General features: G+C 40.8%; 1 protein-coding gene across 2 annotated transcripts in view; it reads right to left on the bottom strand.

Annotated features, from left to right (window-relative positions):
• Fhit (fragile histidine triad diadenosine triphosphatase) overlaps positions 1-27,216 on the bottom strand; it is a 1,519,797-nt gene that overhangs the window by 282,614 nt on the left and 1,209,967 nt on the right. For both annotated transcript variants that reach the window (XM_059274237.1, XM_059274236.1), the window contains one exon: positions 24,186-24,215. In XM_059274237.1, coding sequence (XP_059130220.1) covers positions 24,186-24,215 — 30 coding nt within the window. The remainder of the gene's footprint in view (positions 1-24,185; positions 24,216-27,216) is intronic.

Here is a 27,216-nt window from a genome sequence, read left to right as displayed (position 1 = left end):
TGATGTCCCAGTCCTACTCCTAGGAACCTTGCCTGGTTATAGAAGATGTCCAGTTTGGGCTATGTATCTCCCACTACTAGGAGACACCATTGTAGATTCCAGGGAGTTTCCACTGCACTAGGTTTCTACATTGCCCCCTCCCCCGCATGCCTCCCAGTTCTAGTCATCTCTTCCAGTACTCTCTCCCTCCATTTCTCCCATTCTCTACCTGATCCCTCCTCTTTCCAACCCCACCCACCCCCTGTCTACCCCCCCAAAAAAAATTATGCTACTTCCCCTTCCCAGGGAGATCCATGCATCCAAATCAAAGACCCAGACATAAATCCACACATTTATGGACACCTGATTTTTTTTATAAAGGATCCAGAAATATACAACAGGAAAAAAAGAAGCATCTTCAACAAATTATGGTGGTCTAACTTGATGTCAACATGTAGAAAAATGCAAATTGATCCATATCTACTACCCTGCATAAACTCATCTAAGTAGGTCAAAGACCTCAACATAGAACCAGATACACTGAACCTGATAGAAGGGAAAATGGGGGATAATCTTGAATGTATTGGCACAGGAGACAATTTCCTGAACAGAACACCATTGGCATAGGTACCAAGGACAACAATTAATAAATGGGACCTCATGAAACTTAAAAGCTTCTGTAAGGCAAAGGACACTGTCAATAGGACAAGATAGCAGCCTACAAAATGGGAAAAGATTTTCACTAACTCCACATCTGACAGAGGGTTAATATACAAAATATATAAAGAACTCAAGAAACATCAACAAACCAAATAATCCAATTAAAAATGGAGTACAGATCTAAAGAGAGAATTCTCAACAGAGGAATCTCAAATGGCTGAGAAACTTTTAAAGAAATGTTCAACATCCTTAGCCATTAGGGAAATTCAAATCAAAACCACTTTGGGATTCCATCTTACACCTGTCAGAATGGCTAAAATAAAAAAAAATACAATTGACAGCTCATGTTGGCAAGGATGTGGAGCAAGGGGAACACTCCCCCATACCTGGTGGGAGTGCAAACTTGTACAGCCACTATGGAAATCAGTAAGATGGTTTCTCAGAAAATTGGTAATTAATTACCTCAAGACCCAGCTATACCACTCTTGGGCATATACCCAAAAGATGTTACATCCTACCACAAGGACATTTGTTCAACCATGTTCATTTCCATTTTATTCACAATAGCCAGAACTGGAAAAAACCTGAATGTCCCTCAACTGAAGAATGAATAAAGAAAATGTGGTAGATTTACACAATGGAGTTTTACTTAGCTGTTAAAAACAATGACATCATTATATTTGAAGGCAAATGAATAGAACTAGATAAGATCATCCTGAGTGAGGTAACCCAGACCCAAAAAGACAAACATGGTATGTACTCACTCATAAGTGAACATTAGCTGTTAAGTAAAGAATAATTATGGTACAATCTACAGATACAGAGAAGCTAAGTAACAAGGAGGGCTTCCTGCTTTCTGACTTCTTAGACTCATGAAGCACCCAGTGGAAAGAGAAAGCATGTTCAATCTACTGTCCCCAGTTTATTACAGTGCCAGCAAAAAGATCCAGCTACAAACAGGATGACAAGACTGTCAACATTTATGGGTACTCTAATGACCAGCCTTCACCAACTGAAGTCAAGTCAATGGTCTACCTCTTCAAAGACTGGATTTAATGATGCCAACCCATGAAGGGTCCCTCTTGATAATGAAACATTAGTTTGTGAAGCACTGAAAACAGAGGTGGGTCCTGCCGCTGATGTTTCCCTCAGGACCTTATTTTCCTCTTTTTTTTCATAACAACTTCCTGAGGGAGAAAGGATTCTGACAGACCAGGAAATACGCTAACCACTCAAGTCCACACCACTTGCTTTTCAGCTTCAACCCATGCTTTGGTATTAGGACATGTTACCTCATGTTTCTGTTTTCCCCTTTAGTTTCCACCCTCCCCACAGAAGTGCAAACTCTAATAAGAGGACTGAAAATTACCCAGCTTCCTCAGCTGGGTCTAATAACACTAACTGAAAAAAAAAGTTTGAAAGTGTTCATCACATGCTCTCGTAGACCAATAATTTCTTAAATATAGAACTAGTTATGTGTGGATACATTAAAGCAGTGATATGAATATTCTGGGAAAAATAAATATGACAATGAACATTTTTTTAAATTTATGGTTAAATTTTTAGCCTGAAAATATAGAAATTTATGACATTTCCAATAGTTTTTCCTTCTATCTTCTGTAGTCCCAAAATCCTAGAAGACATGCCTTCTTCCTAAAGAGCACATTCAGGTTCCATCATTCTCTGCCAACAGAAGGTAAATGTCATGGCTTAAATGTTGTTGCTGGGAGCTGAGCATATCAGCCACATGCTGATGAGGCTGGGGATGCTGAAACCACCCTAGGAAAGTGAGTTGGATTTCACCAACCTTTCCTTGAGTGAGCTATCACAGGCCTAGTTTGCTGTTTAACTCTGTCTCCAATGAGATTCTAGTCAATGAACAAATAATGATTTCCTTTAGAACCTCAGTTATCTCACTCATATTTTAAAATAAGAGCAAGAGCTAGGATTTTTCTTAGGGGGGCAAGGTGCTTGTTTAGCATGCATAAATCTCTGTGTTTCATCCAGGAGATTGCATATGTGTGACATGATGGTATACAGCCATAATGCTATCACTGGGGAGGTGGAGCAAGAGGGTAAAGAGTTCGATGTCATCCTTGACTATATAGCAAGTTTGAGGTCTCCCTTGACTACGTATGACTGTCTCAAAAACAAAATAAGATAGGTAAATGTCCTAGTACCACACCCACTTCATATAACATCAGGAATAATAATGCTGATTATGTTCATAGTTAATTTATAAAATGATTCCTTAAGGTATACCATATGCCAACCATCATGTTAAGTCCTAAGGGTCCTTGAGTTCTATGACCCTTGCAAAAACTCTAGAATCAGGCACTGTTGATATCTTCCTTGTGTGGATGAGGAAACCGAAGACAAATAAGGCAATTTGTGTACACGTTTAACAAGGAGGAAAGGCAAGATTTGAATCTTGACATTTTATTTCTGAAGCCTGACTTCCTGTGTTCTTCAGCACCACAGCAGCAAGTAAAACAAGAATACAGGAGCTTGCTGAACTGTAACCCATTGAGTGGTTGTGACATGAATAAAAGAGCCACTCATTGCATTCCTTAGAAGGTTGAATTACCAACAGCCTGTCAATGAAAACTCATGTACATACACATCATACAACAATACAGTAGCTCTTCCTGACTGTGAGGTTTACCTGTGGTTTCAGTTACTAATAGTTAATGTTATATGAAAATATTAGATGGAAAATTAGTTTATCAGTTGTAAGTGGCAATTTTGATATAGTTATGCCTTTCCTAGTTTACTATTCCTATTGTTAAATCTCTTACAATGCACAATATAAAATTTCTCACAGGTACGTATGTGTAGGAAAAGGTATACTATATATTGGGATATATATATGTGGTGCCAGGCATCTATCTAGGGTCTTGGAACTTGTTGTATAAGATGAGGAGGGATTATTGTACTAATAACATGCTAGTTAAGAAACAATTACATTTGCATTACATCATCACAAAGTAAGTTATGACAGTACCATTTACAGCAAGGAACTCATTCTTCCCTGGAGTTAAATTTTGAAAACTCAAAGTAACATCTGACAGCAGAGGCATACTCTTTCTGCTGCTCTGGATGTATAACACCTGTGCTAAACATGGGCAAAAATGTGCATCTGCCATCATAGCTGGCCCAGGAATGTGTGTGGTAACTGAAAACTAGCAGCATGTCCAGCAGAGCCCCAAGACTGAATTCTTGCCACAGAACCCATCTCTATATGCCCCATAGCCCATGTGACCTTCTGTAAAGGAACTATCATAAACCTAGAGCCTAAACTGGTTACCAAGTTCTAGCTGCTGCTAAGACATGGCGTTGTGGATCTAGGCATCAGGGACCAAGGATAAAAAGGATTGGAACATGACACATTATTTTCCAACCCCTCTTTTCCACTTGTCTACTCACTAAGTCGCTTTGACATCACACCTGTTTTCTGTTGTGTTCTGGAAGCCTCGGCTGCACAACAGATGGCAGAGTATTTACTTAACAAATGTTCTCATGGGCCAGGCTAAGGAGGTGGCACTGGGGACTGATGCAGTTGGGAAGGAGGGGGTGGGGGAGCACTCTTCTAGGTGGCAGAGAGCAACCACAAATCTCCAATTTTGCTGTAAAACCTGCCACCCAGCCAAGGCCTGGAAACTGCGCAGCTCTGAATATTCCAATTACAGCTCTTGCCTTCTGACAGTCATGCCCAGGATAGCTGGAGTCAGCAGCTGCCATCAGGAGCTGCAGAGGATCTGATAGGCATGGGGAGGGGCAGCAGGGGCTCTGCCAAGACTGAAAACTCCAAACTGAATCCTAACTAAATCTAAAGGAAGCTCTCTTCAATCTAATGTAAGATAAACTTTTTACTGGACACATGTCAACTCTCAGATCCTAAGCCTTAACTTTAAAATTTTACATGTCTTAATTCTAACTTAAACTTAGCATTTTGAAGAGACAAAAGTCTAGGGGGAAAAAAAAAACACTTAACAGCAAACTGTCATGAATTCCTGTGAGTTGTGAGCTGGCTTTATCATGGTATGTGTTCTTCAGAGCTTAAGAAAGCCACTACTTTGGGCATAAAAATTTAACCTCAGACTCATGCTTTTTTTATACTGGCATATGAGAGAAATGGTTTCTTAATCACTTTTTAAAGAATGAATTTTGTAAGTTCATAATAAAACATCTTCAATGAAGCCAACACTCATCTGAAGGTCACAGTTTTACAGATAACCTATACATCTGGGGAGAACACCCCCAAATCCACCCCAAGTCTCTCATGGTGTCTGATAACCCTGTTTGCAATATCAAATCAGTTCTAAACATTCCATTCCATCTGATTTGTTGCCTTGTTTCCTTGGGAACCAACATGCTTACTATTAACAATTTTGGCCTCATGAAGAAGGAACTGAAAACAAACTAAATACACCTTCATTCCTCTTCAGTGTTTCTTCTACTCATTGCTATGATCATAGAATCTAGAATAGAAATTAGCATGTAATGGGTTTTCCATAAATAATTGGGGAAATAAAGCATAGTGTACCAAACACTGTAAGAAGACCTACCCATTCTTAATCTCACTTACTACAAAGTTTCCATCTGAAAGTTCTGTCATTCAAGTTTTACAGACAGGGAGACAAAAAAAAAAAGTTAAAGCCATTTACTTATAGCCACACAGATAAGAATAGACAGGGTCAGAATTGGAATCTTAAGAATATTGCAATAACTATGAGTCAAGGAGACTTTTGTAAAGCCAAATCTCTCATATGGGTAGAACATGGTTCCTTTTATCCTTGGAAAAATGCTATCTTTCCCTGAATACTAAATTGAAAGGGACTGAATCAGGTAAGCTGAGTCTAATAATCCATGGCTACCTAGGCCTGAGTGATCCAGAAACCTCTAAAATTAAATATGGAATGCTATAGTTACGTGAATTTTTCCCATAGAAAAACTTCATAACTTTTAAATATTTTATGAATGCTAAAATCCTTCCAGTGTGCAGAGATTAATGAATTAGCCATTCTTAATTGAATTTATGCTTATAACTGTCATCATCAAAGAGTTCAAAGGGCTCCAGATGGCCTATGCATGCCAATTGGAGGGAAATGACTTGATGGATACTTGGAAAGTGTAAGAACTGAGAATAATCATGCAGTGGAAGCATCTTAGGTATGGAAAGCACCACTGTGGAAGAAGCACCACTGATTAAGAATATCAGCTCAGAATCCATTACATTGCTAGAATGTGTGGACACAATTAGATCAAGGAGCCACTTTATTGCCTAACTATGTAGTCCTTATGATGGTGACACCATAGAATTTTAGTACCAGTAACCAGATTCAATGGTCTTCAGAATACAAACAGAATCCTCTATGTAAGGTCCAACCATGACAGAGCTGCAAATGAAACCTTTCTAATCATTTTATTTTTATAAAAATAATCAGTGCTGAAGTTCAACAGTTACGTATTGAAAGCCATCTGTGGCCTTCTCCAGTGTCATCTGAATGTCCTGTGTGATTGCAGGCAGTATAAACTAGAGTGGCATCCACAGAGAGAGTACTACATGTGGGAGCAGTTAGTGAAAGAGGGAAAATCATCCTATGGCACAGTAAGGCCCTGACAAATCCCTTGGTCCAGAGTCTACAAAGCCTCAGGATGAAAGGTAAGAGAGGGTCAATCCAGTTTACCCAAACTTTTTAGAAGAGGAAGTAAGGATGAATAAATAGTTCAGAGGCATGGAAAAGAAAGAAAAGGAAGGGGGAGGGGAAGGGAGGGAGGAAGAGAGAGGAAGAGCAGGAACCATGGACATCTGGAGGCCTCAAGATGCCACTACTGGAAATTGAAAAGAAGGCAGGAAAATGAAGGAAACAAACCTGTGACCCCCAGGGAGATCAGACTTTTCCCAATTTAAAAGAGAAACAGGAATGAGTGAAGTGACCTCTGTTCCACACTGCTGGGTAATGATTCTACCCACTTGTAAACAAGACTTTATCATTTGGATTGGGTATTTGTCTTTGAAAAGATATTAAGGAATTACATAGGGAAGGACAGGGAAGCGGAAAAGAAAAGCTAACTTTCCCAACTAGTATTATTCTATCATGGAATAAGACAGGTAGTCAAAAGTAAGCTACTGCAGGGAAAACTGGACATAGTTTGGTACGCTGGATACATTAACACTAAGACTATGAAGCATAACAGGTAGAAGGTGAGTTAATAAAAGAGCATCATGCCAAACTACAGAGAAATGAATTTCATCACTGTTCAACGTTTTAAATCTGTGTTGCTTATGCTATTTACAGGGAGGAAGGAATGTTACAAATCACATCCTTCCCATGTCTATTAATGTAATGACCATGGGAAATGATTCATAGTCTTCTTTAACCTAATGAGCATGCTGAGTACAATCAATTAGGTTGCAATTAAAATTACAATTCATCTACAGCAGTCGCTCACCATTCCCCCCTCCTTTGAAGGCTCCTGAGAATCGGGGGATAAACACAGTTCTTGGCTACCCTTCTAATTTTAAAAATCATTTCCATTATTCAGAATGTATTCAATTTTAAAATTTTCCCTATTTGTAAGTTTCAGCAAAATTTTGTCAGGTTTCAACAGAGTGTCAGGGAATAATTAGGACAGTTAGCAGTAATTTATATCGTTTCTCAGCTGGGTTTGCAAGCTATCTCTGACTACATGAAGAAATCCGTTAGCTAGTTCTACACAAATCATTATGAAATCTCCTTCATCTTTGTGCAAATTGTTTTTGCTATTTTTCTGAAGTAAGATGAATGATGAACAGTGTAGCATGAATCTTAAAGAGTCTTATTAATAAAATCAAACCCGGGGCCAGTTATTGGGGTGAAATGCTGGATGGTCAGAGAGACAGAACAAGCCACAGCTACCTCACCTCGCCAGATCCTCAGCTGGTCTTGTTTCCTCAGACTGGTGGCCTCTGAGTCCTCATCCAGAATGGGTCTCAGCTGAACTGCTGCTAGAAGCCTGAAAGCTTAACCAGCCAAATGCTTAACCAGCCAAATGCTTCTAGTTTCTGGTCTCCACACCTTATATGCCTTTCTGCTTTCTACTACCACTGCCTGGGATTAAAAGCTCGCTTTCTGGGATTAAAGGCGTGAGTCAACATGCCTGGCTGTTTCCTTGAACACATGGATTTCTGCCTCTGGAATGCTAGGATTAAAGGCGTGTGCTACCACTGCCTAACCTTTATGTTTAATATTGTGGTTGCTCTGTCTCTGACCCCAGATAAGTTTATTAGCATGCACAATATTTGGAGGAACACAATACCACAGAACAGATCCATTCCTAAAACTCTAGCCGCTGGTACGGGTGTGTCTGTCATCAGAGGACAGCAGTGGCCAGAGCCGCAGGTGAACTTCCACAGTTGCTAACTGGGAAGAGGGTGCAATGAGCAGCCTTATTCCAAGATGCTGTGGCTAGAAATTTAAAGCCAGGAGCCAGGCTTCCAGTTAGAACTTTAGAAAATATGCACAGGCCTCTATGAACATGCCGCTACAGGTTTCACAGAATGCATTGCCTCATAATCCAGTAAAGATGAGAAGCCTGATGAAGGCAGAGACAATAATCTGTACCACCTCTACCAAAGAGAAGGATCTGATTAAGCTTGAGCTGAAAGGGAGGCTCTCCTGTTCTTTAGAGAGACTCATTTACTAGATGGTGAAAAATGAATGTGGTGGGTAATTTCATTTCCAACTGATTTATTTCTAAGTGTGTGTGTGCGTGTGTGTGTGTGTGTGTGTGTGTGTGTGTGTGTGTGTGTGTGTGTGTTGGGGGTGGGGGTGATACTTGGTGAAGAAAGTGAAAAGCAAGTGTCAGGGAAGAGCCAGCTAGTCTCAGGTATAATCCAATTATTTGAACACAGATAACAAGAACATAGAAGGAAATAGGCTGAAGGTCACATAAGACTGTTATTCCTCACAATGAATACCTTCCTGCCCACCTCCCCAAAGACTCTCCAAAACCCATAAACTGACCCATATTTTCAGTTTATTTCTGACACCTGCAGCTAATCAAAGTTCACTTTTTAGAAATTCAATAGTTATTCTCAATTAGATTACCCAGCAAATTAAATCATAAATTTCTCTCTCCATGCCCTAGTTGTCTCATTCCTAAAATACAACTTTCCTCCCTCTGGCACTTTATTTAAATCTCAGAGGCCAGTCTCCAGAGAAAATTATGGATTTGATAATTTGCTAATGTGACCATAGTAATTGTTTTGGGTCATATTTATGATTTTATTGTATCTTGCAACAATCAATAATAATCCACTGATGTCCCTGACTCTGGGGTTTTCTCAGCATGGACAAATGGCATAGGAAATTCATTTTTAATGCACTCATTTAGGACTCCCTCCTAGGGAAGGAGAGTCCTGCATATATGAATAAAGGCCAAGAAATGAATGGCATAGCTGCCCATACTTTACCCTGAAGAGTTAGCTGGAGGAGAATATTTAATGCCAAAAACAAAGAGGAGAATAGACTAACAGGGTCCATTTTGTGCAGCAGTACCATCATTAAAGTTAATGGAATTACTGTGTGGTCATGCACCAGAGGCAGCCTATTGGAAGTTAAGTTCTTCTAGGGCCATTGATTTGCAGACTTTCATTCAAAGATTGCCATTGGCATCTGATGAGCACTGCAGATGTGCATAAGCACTTAGAAATTGTTTATGCAAACTGCCAGTTAAGCATATTAAGGACTAACAATAACTGAATATTTTAGAGCAGAGGCTCTAGTTGAACATATCTTCTCATGATAGTGGCAAGAGTCAACTTTGCCTAGCTTAAACAATGGAGAACTTGGTGGAATCAACAAAGTGAAAATGCCTAGAGGTGGGGCAGGCTTTAGGACTGGTTAACATAAGGACCTAGTGACGTCACCAAGAATGGAGCTTTAGAACAGCCTGGACATGAGTGGGGGTAGTGAAGGGCGAGGGTCAAGGGAAAGAGAGCTTGGGGGAGCGGGAGATCCCAGCTGGATCAACAACAGAGAGGGAGAACAAGGAATAGGAGACCATGGTAAATGAAGACCACATGAGAATAGGAAGAAGCAAAGTGCTAGAGAGGCCCACAGAAATCCACAAAGATACCCCCACAACAGACTGCAGGCAATGGTCGAGATATATCCCAAACTGACCTACTCTGGTGATGGGATAGCCAAACACCCTAATTGTCGTGCTAGAAACCTCATCCAACTACTGAGGGATCTGGATGCAGAGATCCATGGCTAGGCCCCGGGTGGATCTCTGGGAGTCCAATTAGCGAGAAAGAGGAGGGTTTATATGAGCGAGAATTGTTGAGCCCAAGGTTGGATAAAGCAGAGGGACAAATAGCCAAACGGATGGAAACACATGAACTATGAACCAATGGCTGAGGGGTCACCAACTGGATCAGGCCCTCTGAATGGGTGAGACAGTTGATTGGCTTGATCTGTTTGGGAGGCATCCAGGCAGTGGGACAGGGTCCTGTGCTCATTGCATGAGTTGGCTGTTTGAAACCTGGGGCCTATGCAGGGTTGCTTGGCTCAGCCTGGGAGGAGGGGACTGGACCTGCCTGGACTGAGTCTACCAGGTTGATCTCAGTCTGTGGGGGAGGCTTTGCCCTGGAGGATGTGGGAATGGGGGGTGGGCTGGGGGGAAGGGGAGAGGGGCGGGAGGGGGAAGAACAAGGGAATCCGTGGCTGATATGTAGAACTGAATTGTATTGCAAAATAAAAATAAATAAAAATAAAAATAAAAAAAAGAATGGAGCTTTATTCTACTTCCGCCATTTCAGATACTATCAGCAAGTTGCCCTAAACACTGTACAATGACTGCCAGCTGCCATTAGGACAAACTCTTTTCTTGTTGATAATTGATCATGAGGAGAACACCCACTCCTGCAGCTCATGCCTAGAAGTCTCTGTGATGACCAAAATATTGTTCCTCAAGTCTGGCAAGCCTATACTGGAAGGGCTTCAGTGAAGACTAATTTCATAAAATCATGGCATAAAGAATTAGGTGGAATATTTTAGGTCCTAGGCCAAATTTAGACTACTACCCCTCTTATAAATAAAGTTTTATTACAACACAGCCATGTCCACTTTGAAAATTCATTTTCATACATTCTGTGATGACTTTTATGCTACAAAATCAAAATTGTATTATTGTGACAGAGTACATCTGAAATTCAGAGACTAAAATGTCTACTGTCTGGCATTCAACAAAAGAAGTTTGGCAACTTCTGGATTATACAAAATGAAGTGTACACCTGCCACTATAAAAAGAGTTCAATCCATTTTAACTCCTTGTATCCTAAACAATCACATGTGTAGAAAAAGAACATTGGTGATAACCATCAAGATCATAATAGACACGGGACACTAATTATTCAAATTTTAGAATATACTTAGATACTTAAATATGAGTCTAGTTAAGATGATCTACAGTTGGTAGAAATATCTTTTATCCTTAGAATATCTGAACCATCAAAAACACTTTGAAGAGAATTAACACTCTTTCCTTCCAACAATGTACAAGGCCTGGCAAAAGTTCTCCCTTGCACCTCTTCAAACTGACCTCTTGCCTCATGTTCTTCATTCCCATCTTCATTTCCTACAATGGGAGAACTTCACTCCCACTGTTATTTTCTTTGTCCAGAATGTTCTTCCCCAACTGGGGGGAGTTCTGTCATTCTCTAGTCTACAATTCTCATAGTATAAGTCATGTCTTTAATAGGCCTTTTTTGTCCCCCCCCCCCCAATAAAGCAGTCACCCTCCTCCTTTTCTCCCTCTGTGTTCTCCCATTTCACACATTGTTACAGCATTTCTAACACTATTCAAGTCTGTGATGGTTTGCTTGTTCATTTGGTTGTTGGAATGAATGCAAAGCTAAGAATATTTCTTGGCTGCCCTTCCTTGCACTCTAGCCCAGAGTGTAACAACATCTGATGTAAAAAACGCTGCTTAGAAGAATTCACTGTGAACTCCAGAACTTCTACACATCCTCAGCATTCCACTATTGGTACATTTATTACAAAGTCTGTTCCTAAAGAATGAGTGCTAAGTAGGCAAACAAGAGAGGTAGGAATGGGGTATCTCAGGTAGTAAGGGCATGGTCAGCATCATCTATAAATGAGAGCTCTGCAGAACTGGAAACAGCTCTCTCACAGTGCCCTGGACTGCAAGATGTCAAAGATAAAAGACAGAAGTGCGTGCGTGTGTGTGTGTGTGTGTGTGTGTGTGTGTGTGTGTGTATGTGTGTGTGTGTGTGTGTGTGTGTGTGTGTGTGTGTGTGTGTGCGCGCGCGCGCGCGCGCGCGCGCGCGTGCGTGCGCACGCTGGGAAAGGGAGACTGTAAGAGTAACAGACAGTAGCTGATTTCCCAGGTTACTAGGCCTTCCAGAATTCTCTGAAGGCTCATGCTTTGAGTCTTTTCCTCAAGAGTGAGATTCATCTATGACCATTTGATGGTGGATCTGATCTTAAAATCACATTTATTCTTTTCATGGCTGAACAGTTTCATCAAAATTATACTGCTAGGACATGATTGCATCTGGGAATTTATAGCATTTACAACCAACAGATGATTTGAAACACAAATAAAAGCCCCTCTTGGGTTGTTTTTCAGGGCAGTCAGATAGGAAGCAGAAGAAGCCATTTCTTTGTTTAGGGAACAGTTCCTGATATGTAGACTGGAGAGTGAGAGCTGAATGTGAACATTAGGATAAATGGGTTTCATCATAAAGTAAAAGAGTATCTAGTGGTTCACTTTGTTCACTCAATGTTGTTTATTTTTCTTAACCACTTAAGGAAGGTCAACTTCTTAAACAGCTCCATGTTTACCTTTTCTATAAAATCAGGAGGGAGAAAAGCCTTTTGGAAAAAAATACCAGATACAGGAAATGGCAACATCCATATCAGAATCGAAGTACATTATCTCTACACTGATGGAACACAAGATTTCAAATCACTGTTTGTCTTCTGCCTCTGAAGCTGGAACATTATCTTGTTGAGAAAGCTTCCATAATTGCATGTCTCTATTTTTTCTGATCATGGTGGATGAGAGTCTTCTCTAGAGAAAGAATCTGTCATTAAAATATAGAGGTAGGATTGATGTCTCCTGACATGAGGGTTAAATTTCAGAATTATACTTTCCCAGCACTGAAATGATTCACAATGCTGGGGGCTGGGGGAATGTATTTGGCCTGAGGGCCATTAGAGTCTCATCAACCTAATATTTTTCACTCAGATGTCATTAGGCAGGTCATCACTCTAATTTCTACATGTCCGTGGCTCAGCAGGTTTCCATGTCTATAATTCATTACTCCTGTTCCCACCTGAGCCAGGCTCAGTCACTCAATCCTTAACTTTTCCAGTTGCTTTTTGAGTCTTGGGAATTACTTTATTATGCTTTTGGCACAAAGGGTAAAGAGGAGCCCCCGGAAGGAAATGAATAATTCAAGATGAATATGGGGCTAAGAGTAAAGTCAGGTCATTCAGGGCAAGATTCAAAAGTGTATTTGTACAAATAAATGAAGGAGCAGACCATAAATCTGGGGAACATCTAACTCTGTGGCTTTATAAAACTTTGCCATGATCCCTATCCTCAGAGGTTTGGATTCAAGGGTATGAGAAGCACATATATGCTGGAGATAATAAAGCAAACAGAATGAATTGTAATAGTCATATCTTGGTGAAAAATCCTTTGATGGGGCCTTTGTAAAACAAAAGTTACTAGGATCACTATATATTTTTCTTTTATATTTAATAAGCCGTAAAATATGAATATTTAAAAATTTGAGTATTATAATTAGCAACTGGAGATGTATTACTCAATTTGGAAATAAAATGCTACAGATTTAGGCCACCTGAGGAGCCATCACCTCCCTCAATGTGTTCCTTCTACTGTTTCTACCCAGAGGCCATTTCTAAGCAATAGATAGTTTTAAAACTTAGATAAGTAGCTCAAGGCAACCTGCTCTTATACTTTATTATTCTTAGCTATTAGTAATTCGTGAAATGAAATCTCAGAACATCTGGACTTATTTCAGCTGAATGCCCAACTTCTAGCACAGCACAAATTACTTTCTGGGCTCTCATTGGGCACTGCGCATTGTAGAAGTGTCGTGATAACGAAGGGCTCATCTATGGAGACTAAACTGGCCACATGCACTTGAAGAGAAGCATTTTCAGCTGGTTCTACATTTCTGCCAAGCCCATTGTTTAGATACTGCAGGCTTAAATATCTGTTGTTGGAAGGAGCTGATTATACGGGTTTAGATAATTTAAACCAAGAATTGTCCAGGCCTGAAACAGCACGTTGGTGAGAATCAACACTTTAATGGTCATTGTTATTAGTGCATCTGTGTGTACCTGTGAGTATTCGTGTGTGTGCAGGTTTATGTGCATGTGCACATTCGCCTGAGGCTAGAGAACAAACTTGGAGGCTGGGGTGTTGTGTCGGGTACCGGTGCACGTTTATTTTTTATGACAGGATCTCTTTCTTTCTAGCTGAGCATCCCCACATAGGCCAGGCTGGCTGGCTTGTGAGTCTCAGAGTCCACTGTCTCTGCATTTCCAGCACCTGGATCACAAGAGTGTGCTACCATGCCCTGATTTAATAATACTTTTTCAACATAGTTCCTTGGGGATGAACACAGGCTCTCGTGTTTTTTAGGTAAGCACTTTACCAGCTTCAAAGCCCTTTCAATTATTGTTTTTGGAGCACCAAGTATCTATCACACAGCAAAAATGGTTACAGTGAGTAACTGGCTTCATTACTGTATCAACAGAGGTAAAAAGCTGAGCAATATTTATAGTTATTTGGGATCTTGGGGTCTACTGAACATCTCTCTCTGTCTGCACAGAACATTGTTTTTCACAGTGATTATACAGAAATCCCCAAATCTAAACTTCAGATGGAAGTCTACTGAATGCTAAAAAAACTGACATCAGGATCACATCTGTCATGTTTTCTACATTTCTGCATTATAGATCTTAAAATAAAATTAAATCACTAAATACCAACTCTGTTGTATGCCAGGGCTTCCAATTACTGGTGGAATTTGTTGGTAACACTAACAAAAAATTAAACACCCAAAACCTATAATTCTACTATAAATGGACATACAGCAATAAAGCAATGTTTTGATTTGTTAATCTTCACCTGTACAATCTAGTTAACAATGAGAGTCCTCGGGGTATTTTTGGGTGGAAGCCAGCATTATTCTAAGCCAAGCAAAGGGTTATAGAACCAATCTGTCATGCAGCAAACATAATATTTATACAACCTCTCCCTCTTCTGGACCAACTCAGGCTGTGCTGATGGGGTGACTGAAGTTTTTTAAGGAGCAGACTGACCACGTGACACAAGGGAGATGTGGGTTCTTCCTCTGCCTTGGGTTTGATTTCCTAATTCTACTACCTGTTAGGTGTGCTTCTAGGTAAGTGACTTGTCTCTGTAAACCTCAACTCTTCATGCATAAGATATTACTGCCTACCTTTGAGAGCTGCAGAGAAATTTAAGTAGAAATTACAAAAGCTTATACTAAATGTTTTTGAGACTTCACTATGTGCAAGGCACAGTTTTAAAGGCCTGGGCACGTAGTCATCCATTTGGTTATTACAATATCCCTAGAAGGTAATAAAAGACTGGTGAAATTCTCATTTTACACATGTGGAAATCAATACTAGGTTTCAGCAAACCTGGGTTACAGAGACTAGAAATGCTTGGCAGGTGAAACATCTGTGCTTAAAACTGGGCGGTTTGGTTCTGGAGTTCTCTCTCCTGTTCTATATATTTTAACTGCCTTGCATTTCCTATCAACCAGGGCCACCCCATCCTTTCTGGATTATTTACCAAATGTTGGAGAATATAGCACATAAAAACTACAAGTTAAAAAGTTAAAATATGAAACTATCATGGAGCTTAGTTAAGGTTTCATTTGTTCTGACCCAACAGGTATTATGCGAATGAAAGCCAACTGGAAATGGAAAAATTCTGCTTCCTTCCCCTTCCTTGGAGAAGGAAGTCCATGTAGAAGGAGGGACACTCATTCTAGAAGCACTGCTCTGGGAGTGAGAAGATCTAGAGGAAATATCTGGGCAAGGTCTGTGTGATAGAAAAGGCCCCCCAAAGCTCAGATAAGGAACCCAGAGAAAAATAAATGCCTGGTACCTTAGGGTCTCAAAGCCTTCCTTGATTTCTACGTCCTCTTTCAGATTCAAGCACCACCTCCCTTCTTCAGAACCTGTAATTTGGACTGTTGAGGCTTTCTCGCCAGACCTTCTTAGCAAGAGGAGGAATAGACACGGCCTCCTTACCTCTCTTTTCTCTCGATCCTCTCCCTCATTTCCAACCATTCCTATCTTGCTTTAGACTTCTTGATTGTCAACATCTATCATATCCAAAGACTGTTTTGATTGTCATCTCCTTTCTAACTGCTGGAAGGAGAAAGATCCTCAAAAATCTCTTCTTTTAATTGCCCTTCTTGAGGACAATTAAAAGAAGGACAGAAATTGTGAGGGGAAGGCAACAGGCACATCAAAAAAGAAAAACCACCATGCTGAACTGAAAATAAAAAGAATCAGAGGAGGTTACTGTTTTGGTAGCTACTTAGGAGAAAGCGTGAAGTTTTAATAAGGAGAGAAAGGATTTCCTAAGGAGGCCTGGGAGGCTTCTCATGCCTTCTTTGGCCAAGAGAGCTAGGGACCAAGGCTTTTGTCCCCAAGGCATTAGAAGGAGGTCCACATGCCTTCTTAAAGTAGCCAATCCCAAAAAGTACACTCAAAGCTGTCCACTGAATATTACAGTTGTCTTTGGTTTATTGAACTCAGTCAAATTAGATTTATTCTGGGAACAGATGCAAATTATAAGGCAATTCTACAAGATAAAAGCTACTGCATCCTGAAGATACTAATTCTTCCGGCAGTAAATACATGCATTAGGTATAAACAGAGACAAGGCAGTGTTCACAGTGGCTTTCATCAGAGGATAAAAGACCTATGGCGAATTGTAGCTCTCTGAAATTTCATTCCAAATGAAAATAATAAATAACAGACCCAAATCTTTTTCATTATCAAGCTACAGGTTTCTCCACCCTGTGCACACCACATCTTCCTTTGTAGCAAGTCTGAGATGAAAACGGTGCGTGCATGCAGAGTCTTTCAGGTCTGTTTCTCACTACCCTGGCTTAGGCTTGGCACTAGGATGCAGGATGGCTCAGAGTCACTGTGGTGTCTGTCAAAACAAACTTCTGGATCCATACCACTGACTGAATCAGCACAGGGACACGTTTCTATAATGAAAACCCGCTTTAGACAATTTTTCTGGTCACTGTCGATCCATTCACAGAAACAATGCAGAAGCATCAAAATTCAGAGCAGAGCAGACAAGCAATAAAATCAGGACAAACACAGAAATACTTTTCAATACATTTTCAAGAAATATTTTTAAAAATATGCACATTTTTAATTTTCAAGTTGTTTCATGCATTTGTGTGTGTGTGTGTGTGTGTGTGTGTGTGTAAGGAGGGAAGAAATGGGTAAAGTCTTGCTCTATAGTCCAATCCAGCCTTGAACTTGCTTCTCCTTTGCCTCTGCGTCTCAAATGCTTGAGTTATTATGTGTCACTATATCCAGCTCAAGTGATCTTTTATCATAACAAGTTTAAAGCATTAAAAAAAAAAACAAGATATATGACCAGATCAAAATTTTTCCAAAAATTTAAGCTACTAGGTAATAATTAATTGTGAGAAAATGCAGTGCATATCAAAAAGTAAACCCTGGGCCACAGTTTGAATTGTGGAACACTCACTAAGGCCTACTCTCATCCTAGTTTAAAGGTAAGAAAATAGAAGTGAGATTGTTATCAAGAAAAACAAGCCAGGTGTGGCGGTGCACACCTTTAAAGCCATCACTCAGCAGGCAAACAGCCAGATCTCTATTAGTTCAAATCCAGACTAGTCTACATAGTGAGTTCCAGGACAGTCAGAACTGTCTAGACAGGTACTGTTTCTAAATAAATAAATAAATAAATAAATAAATAAATAAATAAATAAATAAATAAATAAGATTTTCAAAAAGAAGGCAAAAGAAAATTAGGCAATAGTGTTGGTGTTCCGGTACTGGGGAATCGGCTCAGTGGGTGAGAATTCTGTTTACACGGCATGACGACCGGAATCTTACTCCTCAGAAACCATGTAGAAGATGTGTATCCACAGTATTAGTTATCTCAACATTCCTATGGGGAGATGGAAGATAGAGACAGGAAAATCTCTGGAAACTGAAAGGCCAGCTACCTTGGCATAAGCAGTTAAAAAGCAAAAAAGAGACCCTATCTCAAGGTAGAAGGTCAGAATTGACATCAGAGAGGGTACTCCATCCCTACATGTGCTCTGAGGCTTGTGCATAGCTAGATTCACACACATGAATATCCATGTACACACACACAAATAAGCATATACAGACACACATGCATGAAAGAATAGGACTGGTGAGATAGCTTCATCAGTAAAGTGTGGTGGTATTGTGTTCCCTGAAATATTGTGCACGCTAATAAACTTATCTGGGGTCAGAGACAGAACAGCCATAATAGTAAACATAGAGGTTACGCAGTGGTAGCACACGCCTTTAATCCTAGCATTCCAGAGGCAGAAATCCCTCTGGATCTCTGTGAGTTCAAGGCCACATTGGAAATAACCAGGTGTGGTGACTCACGCCTTTTATCCCAGAAGTGAGCCTTTAATCCCAGGGAGTGAGGCAGAAAGTAGAAAGGTATATAAGTCGTGAGGACCAGGAACTAGCAGCTTTTAGCAGGTTAAGCTTTTAGGCTTTGAGCAGCACAGTTCAGCTTAGATTCATTCTGGATGAGGACTCAGAAGCTTCCAGTCTGAGGAACAGGATTAGCTGAGAAATTGGTGAGGTGAGGAAGCTGTGGCTTGTTCTGCTTCTCTGACCTTCCAGCATTCACCCCAATACCTGGCCCAGGTTTGATTTAATTAATAAGACCTTCTAAGATTCCTGCTACAGTCAAGTGTTTGCTGAGCAGGCATGAGGACCTGAGTTCTATGCCTACAACACACAGGGAAAAAGCTAGGCATGATGTGTGTACTTTTAAACTCAGCACTGAAACAGCAGAGACAAAGAGAGCACTGGGGTTTGCTGGCCATCTAGCCCATTATACTTTTTGAGCTCCAGGTCAGTTGAAGACTCTATCTCAATAAAACTCGAGGTGGAAAGACACAGAAATATAATGCCCAAAATCGTCTCTAGCATCCACAAATGAGCACATAAAGAGACAACAACATAGACACACACTCACACAGAGACACAGACACACACACACACACACACACACACACACACACACACACACACACACACACCAGTGACAGCATGTGTCGAAAAGGCTGGGATCTGAAGTAGCATCTGGGTCCAAATCCCATAAATGTGTATCAATCCTGCCTAACATCTTTTATATATTTTATATATGTCCATGTCAGCTTCTTCCCATCACCATCCAATTCTAAAGTTTTTCCACTTGGAAAATTAAGAAATCAAGGTTCACAGTTAAGAGGATGCCCCAGAATGGCAAAGTTAGTAAGATATAGAGCTCAGTTTCCTATGGCACCTCTGACAGATGTCAAGGCACATTAACTTTCAGACTTTGCTGCCAGCTAAGTGTCCTCTATGTGCACTAAACTACAAGATGGCTAGACCTCCATATCATGTGTAAGACCTCCTGATCCAGGAAACTAAAAACAGCCACAGGCAACAGGAGATTGTTTTAATAACATTTCTTATAAAGAACTCCTTTCTTTTCTGCTGCAGCAATCTAGAAAGTAAATATTTCAACATTTATTAAGACATACTTCCTATTACATTAAAAGCATAAAATTAAACCTTTACGTACAACATCTAAGCACCACAAACATAGAACAATATGTGCAAGCATGGTCTATAAATAGATTGAGATTACCTACCAGGAGTAAATCTCCTCTTAATACACCCAAAGCATCCTCCACCCAAAGACGTTCATGTAACAGTCTCAGAGAAAATGATTCACACTAAGCTTATTAGAAAGCCTTCCTTTTAAAGGAATGAGTACACCTTAGGGCTTTGGTTTGGCTAGAATTACACTTGGGATTAGGAGTTAGCGTTGTGGGATATTTTGATCACACTCTGGAGACTGACAATAAAGTTTACTTTGAATCAGAGAGCAGAGTTAGCTACTAGCTGACTAAAATTAGCCAAGAGATTTTAGAGAACCGAGAACATATAGCAAGACACGAGAAAGAGTGGGGAAGGGCTTGAGAGGTTCAGCCTCTGTGTTTACAGAGAGAGGTCACTGGTTACTTCTCCACCGCTTCTCTGATCAATCAGGTGCTTAGCCCAGTATCTGACTCTTGTGTTTTTACTAATAAAATAAGAATTACATAAACACATCAATTTAGGAACATATTTTATAGAAAATTTAGTCTGATACTCACAATATAGGGAATATTTCATAGAAACTTCAGAAAACCTAGATGCCTGGATGTACAGTGGAAAACAGATGAACATCAATTGCTACTTTCTGATGACTAACGATAGATAATATCTTAGGAGTAGATAATGGTCTCTGTACAAAAAGTCATTGTGTCTCCATTTGACTCACTTCAAGCAAAACACTCCTCTTTCCCCCTTCCCTCTCCACCCCTCCCCTCCTCTCCCCTCCCCTCTTCTCTCCTTCCTTCCCCTCTCCTCTCCCCTCTCTTTTCCTATTGTTTAGGGTGAAGATCACTGCAAAAACATTCAGATTAACAAGGGAAAACAGAAGCACATTCACTTGATTTAAGTTTCATGTGCTGAGAGAAGCTTCAGACACAAAGACCTAAAGAAACAGGGAAAGTATTTTTATGGACAGGAGAAGTGAGATCGGAAAAGAAAGCAGCACTCTGATCTAACAGCAACATGCTGGGGTAGCTTATTGAGGCCTGCTTGTTCAGAGTCTTCACAGCTTACCAGAAAAAAGCAGGGCCTTTCTGGAGGGAGTGTCTTATGTCTACTTTTGGGGTAGGTAGGTCAGGAAATTCTTTTATGGCCTACTTCAAAGTTGAATGGTAGAACAAGGCTGGAGAGTGAACCTTCCTCCTGCCACAGTTTTCTCTGTTTCCTTCATCTTAAACAATTCCAGGGTCATCTTCCTGGGTAACATGTTCTAAGCTCCATCAATAATGATAGAATCCAAAAATCATAAAGTGCATATATACTCCCTGGAGACTAAGGAAACAACATAAAAAAATGAACATATATAAACAAACAAATGTGTAAGAGACAATGAAGAATTTCTTGACAGGAATCCAGCTAGGAAACAGGACAGGGAGCATGATGTTCACCAGCGTAGCTTGGGTTGGTGCAGGGAAGGGTTGAGTAGCTGACAGAGGAGACAGAGATTACTTCTTAACCCTGCAGGGTGTCCAGATCACTGCACTGATCATCTGGTGCCTGGCAGTGTTCTACTTTTAAACTTGAGAAGAAAACCGAATAATCAATTGTGAAATAAGAGGTCACTTTTTACTTCAATATTTCCTTTTCCTTGTTACATGGGTCTTACTGAGTAAGCTAGGCCACCCTGCGTGTTGCTAGGCAGAATCTAAAGCCTCAGGAAAAAAAGTCCTGAAGTGCCATCATATTCAAGAGGCTAACTCAGTGGTGTACCCTCATTAAGAATAACAACACTTGCTTCAGGGGAAGAGACCATCACTGGGGTTATTGCTATTACTACCTGGCATGAGACAAAAGTGGTTCAGAACTCAGACATCAGACACAGCACTGAGAATCTCACACATAGGCAAAGAAACAGAAAAAGGGATAGGCCCCATGCTTTCCACGGTAGGCTGTCGAACCTCCCTTCAAAATTCGAAACATGAACCATTGCCAGCCTCAACCCGGAACTTTCAAATGATACAAGTGGGTTCTGAGGTGCCATGCTGCTTCCTGGAGAAGCTGAAGGCCTGCAGGCCCAGGTTCCATGCATCCTGGTTACCTGAACACCATCACTGACCACTCTGCTTCCTGGAGAAGCTGCAGGACCAGGTTCCATGCATCCTGGTTACCTGAACACCATCACTGACCACTCTGCTTCCTGGAGAAGCTGCAGGACCAGGTTCCATGCATCCTGGTTACCTGAATACCATCGCTGACCACTCTGCTTCCTGGAGAAGCTGCAGGACCAGGTTCCATGCATCCTGGTTACCTGAACACCATCGCTGACCACTCTGCTCCCTGGAGAGGCTGCAGGACCGGGTTCTATGCATCCTGGTTACCTGAACACCATCACTGAGTCACATGCTGGGAAGTACCCATCTTCTGAGATCAGCCTATGTATAGTAATGGACGCTCCCGTCCTGTCATGGCAGTATGAGTTAGGAGGGTTAATGAGAACAACGCTGAGATTATTTGTGGTGGTGGCTGTGCTGTTTAGCTGACACTCAAGTAAACTTTCATGCAATGTGGTGTAAATATCACAGTTTGACACCCACAGAATATACACTTCTATATAGAAGGACTTAGTGTGACAGAATAGCTAACAAAAGTTTACTACCTACTAAAGGTGGAGCGTACGTGGTGTGTAAGTGTGTGTGCATGTGTGTATATGTGTGTATGTGTGTGTGGTGCAGTATGTGTGTGATAAATTTTTCCTTATGCATGGTATTCCATAAAGGATGTGAGTTGACCCCACAAATTTATTCTGGGGAAATGCTGTGATCAGGCTGGAAACAACAAAAAGATTTTCAAAACATAATATGCTTATTTTAAAGAAAAAAGATACAATTGTTTACAGAAATCAGCTTAAACAGTGCTGGCTATGGTAAGTACATTCAATAATTGAAACATGGTACTTTATATTATAAATCAGTGCATCATCAGCACCATTAAAGCTAGCAAAAGCATGACACCTTGTTCAGATAAGTGGGACACTATGGAGTCTGAGACCCCATAGCCATGCTGCTTAGCCCTGCTGGACTTAATGCTTACTTGTCTCCTTTAAAGGATTACATTTAAAAAAAAAAATCTCCATCCCCCAACTACGTAACATCTCTATCAACCACAAGAGAGAGCCATTAGCAGTCACATCTATATTTTCCTTCTCCTGGCCCCTAGGAACTTCTAAGTTCCTTTTTCCCACTTATTCAAGTCCCTTTGCATACCAAATAACTTAAATGCCCTCTTTAGAATTGTGAAATAAAATCTTGAGAGCACATAATCTACCTGTTCACATAAAATTCAGCTATGTTTACCAGTCTATGTGTTCCACTACATAGCTACGCATTCTTCCGTGAGTTAGTTCTGCCTTTAGTACTTTCAATGGTTTCTGAAACTTCACCAAACACCAATCCAGTGCATTTGAAATTTACATTTGAATTCTGAGTTTTCAAACTCTGCTAGCCAAGCTTGAATATCTATGCATTGTATTTCAAGAATCAATTTCAAAGCAAAGACTCTGATATTGAATCCTTTTTTAGCATATGCATATTTGGATGCTTAACACGGCAATGGACAGGGGAATGGATGGAAGCGGAATGTCCCTCAGGTGTTTTCCATGTCATGTGTTTAGAGAAACTTGGGCTACTCTTTTGATCATTAGGAATTTGCTAGCTTTCCCTTTGAGACATTCACTCACCATGAAACTTCCCAGATATCCTATTTCCAAACTCTCACAAAGGAACCATGTTCATTTGATTTGACTTAGTGCTTAGTTACCCTGCCAGTCAAGGCCAGCTGTAAAACCCAAAAGCTTTATTTCACTGTGTGGCATCAGCAGCATAATATGACTTGCTTATTTCCACCACCACAAACTCAGCCTTCTCTGTCACTTAAGCATTGAACCCAACCACACAAGAATTCACATTTGTGTGAAAGAAGCTGAACTCTTGCTTCATAACCAGCAGGATTTTTTAGTTCTGTCCTTTTGTTGTGATTAGAGGCCTTCATAATAAATCCTCCCTTTCTCTCTAGTACACTTCAAAACCATTTTGAACTCCATTGATCCCATTAAGTTTGAACTTTGGTATTTAGTTGCTAGAGATAAGAGAAATGTGTGGGCATGAAGAGAAAACGGGCCAAGGGACCAGGAGGGAAAGGAGACACACACCTGGCACACAACAGATGTCCCTTTCCTGAAGATGTGAAATTAAATTGTGTGCAGAACTAAAGATATACCAGGTGCTCTAGTCTATACAGGATGCATAAAACCCATGAGAATTTGATGTACCCTGCCCTGGTCTGTTTTAGGACTCCTCGATTTAGTTTCTGTTTTAGCACTTGCACAGTAATAATTTTACTACAAAGGGTAAATGTCTTGTAAACTAATGGGAAACATACTGTTTGGCAGAGTTTATAATGTCAGGATTTATGGCTCTAACACTGAGGGTCTCTCTGACCTCGAAGATAACATAATGAAACAGCAATGTGCTGCAAATGACTCGTTGTGATTTTTTATTAGTTCCCATAATCACCTTATTAATTTGTGTGCACATAATAAGCACTCACCTTCACAGTCTGTCCAGCTTCAGGACCATCCTAGAAGGAGGAAAAAGAAAGAAAAAGAGTTGAGGTGAGAACTGACTGATGATATTGCCTGCTTATTCAGAAATATTGCTCATTAATAATTTAGATCCAATTTCATTGTGTGTTAATTTGTAGTATTCCCATGGGAACCATTCATTTTGAATGTGTGGGACCAGGCAGATCTCCACTACCTTCTGAGTGAGGAGTTATGTATAAAATGATATGAATTATCCAGCAAGTCACTCCTTTCTACTTTTCATGCTCTGTGCTTTCAGCTATGGTTTTAATCACATTAAAGGTAAGGCTAAAAGTGTTTGGGGAGGCAAAGCACTACAGTTCGGTTATCTTTAAATCAGAAATAATTTAATTAATATCTGATTAAATTTCTCCTCTAGAAATCAACCAAGCAAGAAGATGAGGCATTTTGATGGGTACAGTCCTTTCAAGCTCGTATGACCTTGAGACAGAAAAATAGAAGTGACTGTTGTGAGTGGACCTTATCCACGTACCTCTTTCCCCTCCCAGCCTATTGTCATTGTCATAGCTGAAAATGAGTACACAGGCCCAGTCTCCAAGCACCTTCAAAGGGAAAGCAGGTGCTCCAGGGAGAAGGTGGCAAACTTCTCTGTAATTAAAAATTTCAAAATAGAATTACCTATCTGTGGTTTTGGCTAAATATACCTCTCAGTGAACCTGACTAGTAAGAAGGATCCATGCCCCACTAGCACAAATCTGACATGTATATTAAACCTGTTCAAACCTGAACCATAACCCATTAGTGGCTTATGAAGGCAACCCATCATTTCCAACCAGTGCTTAAGAAGAAAGCACAACAGGACCAAAGCTGTTAGAACGTGGATGATGGGTTAAGGTTACTCTGTGAAACTCCAGCTCTTTATCATCATAGGTACATGTGTATGTGAGGGGGGGGAGGGGTACACAGGATTGTTACACACCCACACATTACTGTGAAGTGAGAGGGCTAGGGAGCCAGACCAGAGCCATGACAGGTTTCTAATAGCCCTGGCAGGGACCAGGCCTTAGTTTCAGTTTACTGGAACTGGCTGAAGCTGAGCAAGCAGTTCTTGGGAAGACCACAACTCAGGGAACAATCAGAATGCACCCCAAGCCCCTTCTGCTGGCTCAGCAGATGCTCCCTGCCTTCTGCTAGCTAAAGAAAGCTTTTCCTACCCTGTAGCTGGAAGGTTCCTAACCACTAGAGCCTCCCACCAATCAGCCCCCAGACTAATCTTTCCTCTACCAATCAGTACCAGATTAACCCCTCCTCCCTGGATTTCTCCTAACTCCACTTAAAAGGCGTTTGCCACCTCCCTTTGGGGTCACTATTTGCCACCCCAACCTGTTGGAAATCAACGCTCTTGCTAAATTGCATATGTGACTGGGTCTTTCTTGGGGGCTTCTCTTGGACCCTGACATGAGGTATAATTTTAAAGCAGTTTCACTAGCTTACTTATGCAAAATTGCTCTAACTTTACACATCGCCAGCCACCACACTTACAGAACTATGCTCTGATAACCAACACTGGTATCTTCTGGCAGATGTTCTCATCCATTTCCTTTACCTGGTCTCCTTGGAAACAGTTTGCAACACTGTTTTAATAAATCAATCCCAAGTTGAACTACTGAAGTGACTCAAATGATATTTCTAGGAATGCTTAGCTACTCTCAATACAGAGAAAAATTCTTTTGAGAAAGAGATGAATATTTTTGGTCAAAGACTTCAATACATTGGCTTCCACACTCAGTCTCTTTGGAGGTGCCGAAGGAGATGACCCGTGACTTCTAAGGCAAAGACTATGGGCTTGATATCAGAGGGGCTTATCTCATTAGGCCCATGACGCAGCCTTAAGGCCTATTATCTTGCCCATATTGCTCACAGCACAAGGCCTTTGCTCCAGCCTCACTGGGAGACACGCTGGAAGAGGCAGGCAATGCACCCGGATGGTCCTTCGCACCCTGGCTTCTTTGTGGCGTCATTGGCAAAAGCTCAGGAAAGAGCATAAAGATGGTGTGTTGGTTAATAATTGATTGTCGAGTTGATGTGTTTTCGAACAAATCTATAGACATGTCTATCAGGGAGTTTCTAGATTAGAGTAATTGAGGAGAGAAATTTGATGCTAAAAATGGGTAACAGCATTTCATAGGCTAGTGCCCTGAGCTAATGAAAGGGAAAAAGTGAGTGCATTGAGTACCAACAATCTTCCTTCTGGGCTACACTGTGGCTACAATGTGACCAGCTGCCTTGTATTCCTCCTACTATTTCCCTAATCTCAAATTGTAAGTCAACATGAACCTTTGTTTCCGTAATTTAGGTCAGTTGGGTATTGTGTTACAGCAGTGAGACTAAATGATGCAGATGTGAAGCGTCCTGGCTAACTTGAAGAGCTGAGGATACAGTTTCCATATATGGGGGAAGTCAGAGTTAACACACTTCTAAGCACAGGGCACTGCTGTCCCTAGCCCTATACATAGGGATCTGAAGGGGTTCATGGCATGTTACTGCTAATTTACTCAATTCCCGACTGATAATAGACACATCATGTACATTCTCCTCTCAACCTGACGAGTACTAGACCAAGTTCTGCCTGTAGATCTCTAGTGACTGAAAATCTGATTTCTTCATTTTGTAGTGGGCCATGTCCAACAGAACCTATTGTACAAACCTGTGACTTATCTCTGAGTCTGCATTAAGTTTAGAGAAAAGTAAGTCCTGTGAAGATAAGGCCTAGATTAGCTGTCTGGTCATTGCTCTCCTTGGAACCACAGGAGGGCTGAGCCTGTGCATGTTCAAAACACACTTACCACAGAGCAAAGAGCCTTCCCAACTCTAGTTGTAAATCCCAATGCTGGTTCATTTCTGTCAACTTGACACAAAGTTGAAATAACTGGAATTGGTATCATCAGATTTGTCTGTGGACATGTCTGTGGGGACATTTTCTAGACTCCTGATTGATTGGGGAGGGTCTAGCTAGCTTACTGTGAGCAGTGTGAT

Source organism: Peromyscus eremicus, chromosome 9 (assembly GCF_949786415.1).
Source record: "Peromyscus eremicus chromosome 9, PerEre_H2_v1, whole genome shotgun sequence".
NCBI lineage: Eukaryota > Metazoa > Chordata > Mammalia > Rodentia > Cricetidae > Peromyscus > Peromyscus eremicus.
The sequence above is the reverse complement of the archived record's forward strand: the minus strand, read 5'-3'. Positions and strand labels throughout refer to the sequence as shown.